Source organism: Charadrius vociferus, unplaced genomic scaffold (genome assembly GCF_000708025.1).
Source record: "Charadrius vociferus isolate BGI_N301 unplaced genomic scaffold, ASM70802v2 scaffold559, whole genome shotgun sequence".
NCBI classification, from domain to species: Eukaryota; Metazoa; Chordata; class Aves; order Charadriiformes; family Charadriidae; genus Charadrius; species Charadrius vociferus.
In genome coordinates, this window is record NW_009650252.1 from 100338 (window position 1) to 102211 (window position 1874).

At 61.5% G+C, this 1874-nt stretch overlaps 1 protein-coding gene across 1 annotated transcript in view; it reads right to left on the reverse strand.

The window, feature by feature from the left end:
* Positions 1-1405, reverse strand: part of KIF1A (kinesin family member 1A) — a 42614-nt gene extending 41209 nt beyond the window's left edge. The window contains 1 exon segment of the mRNA XM_009893083.1: positions 1300-1405. Coding sequence (XP_009891385.1) covers positions 1300-1405 — 106 coding nt within the window.
* Between the last annotated feature and the right edge of the window lie 469 nt (positions 1406-1874).

Below are 1874 nucleotides of genomic sequence, written 5' to 3' on the forward strand. Positions count from 1 at the left end.
CCGCGCTTGCAACAATGGGCTGGCGAGGCCCCTGCCCCTGCCTGCAGCCCTGCTGCCCCCCCGCCACGGGCAGGGGGATGAGGCGCTTGGAGGCGGGGTGCAGATAGGAGGGCTGGGGGTGGCAGGATGGGCACGGGCAGATCGCTTGGAGCAAACACAGCCATCGTGGAGGTGGGGGATACCCAATGCTCTTGATCAGGCCTGGGGAGTGCGCAGGTCGTCATGTGTCGTCCCCTCCTCCAACCCATCCGGGCCAGAAAGGATTCCTCGCCATGAGGGGAGCAGCTCCGCACCCCTGGCAGATGAAGCATCACTGCGCAACCGGGCAGGGAGAGCCCTCCCGCCCCGGGACGACAGAGACCGGCAGATGCTGCCCCCCAGACCTCCCCATACTTGCCAGGTGAGCAGGGGGGACCTGGCAGGGTCACAGAGCCACTCTGCACCCTTGGATGCCCTCCTCTCCCTCCCGCCTGGGTGGCCATGGCAGCCCTGCGGGTCGCACCGCAGGGGTGGTTGGCGCCGATGTTTCACCCATTGCCACTGCTGACAGTGACGCAGGAAGCCCAGGCAGGCAGGCATGGAGAGAAGGAGTTATTTCAGCTACTGTCCCATATGGAAGTTTCCAGAGCCACAGAGGAGGGATTCAGCTGCCTTTTCCACCCAGTACTTCCAGCAGTACTTCCCATTTAAAGAGGGGCGAATGCCAGAGACCTCCTGATAGGACAGGCAGCCCCAAGCCCCCTGCTACATCCCCCCTTCCCTGAGCACACTGTTCCCTTGCGAAGCCCACTCCCAGCCCTTCATCCTGCTGGTGTTGTGGCTCCAAGCCCCGTGGAAGCAGTGATGGGTCCCAGCATGCTGCGGTGTGCCATACACAGCCAGGCGATGCCATCAGGAGCTGCTTACTGACCGGTGCGTGGCTTCCACACTTGGGCAGGCGACCATGGGCTGGGCATCCCCGGCCCCACATCCACACACCAGCATTTTCCAAGTTTTTCTGACAGTTCCGCCCCAATTGCCTTCCAGGGATGCTGCTCCTATTCGGTACCACCAAATCCCAAGGGCTCGGTGCCACGTAGATCCCGCCACTGCCATTTCAACCACAGGACTGCATTTCCCCATGGGAAAGTTGACATCTCATCCCTGCCCCTATTCCCTCCTCCAAACAACCCCAGGTGCTACAGGCACAAAAGATCCTGGCAGCACAGTGCTCTCTGATGCGGCCAGACCACGTGCGCTCCTCCCCAGGCAGCACCCAAAGCCTTCCCGAGCCCCTCTGCCCCCAACGCCGGCACTCACTGGTGGTGCTTCCTGACATCTGGATAATACATTTAGATTCCCGGCTCATCTCGCGGGAGTTGAAGGGCCGGACGCGCACCGCCACCTTCACGGATGCCCCCGCCATTGCGCCGGCCGGAGGTGGGTGCTGCTAGCGCGGGACCAGTGGCTGTCCTGCAAGGAGGGGAGAAAAGGGGATTAGGAAAGCTTGCACCCCAATCCTCATCTCACAGCTTTGCCAGAAAAACGTATGGAAAGCCTGAACAACAAAACCTCCCAGGAATGCTGGTTTGGCTCTCCCGTCTCCTCATTTTATCTCAGGTCAGGACCCCCTGCTCAGTCCCAGGGGACATCCCTGCCCTTAACCCCAGACCCTCCATCATCCTGCAGCAGCACTTGGTGGGCATCCACAACAGGCGACAGGGCCACATAAGCACCATCAGCATCACCATTAGCATCACCATGACCCCTGAGGAGCAGTTTTTGCATCATGGAGTGCCAACAGCACTGAACAGGCAGCCCCTCGCTTGCAAGCAAGCCCACAGTCCCCTGCCCATCACCCAAGCCTCCTGCCTCCTCCCCAGCCCCAGCAGCAG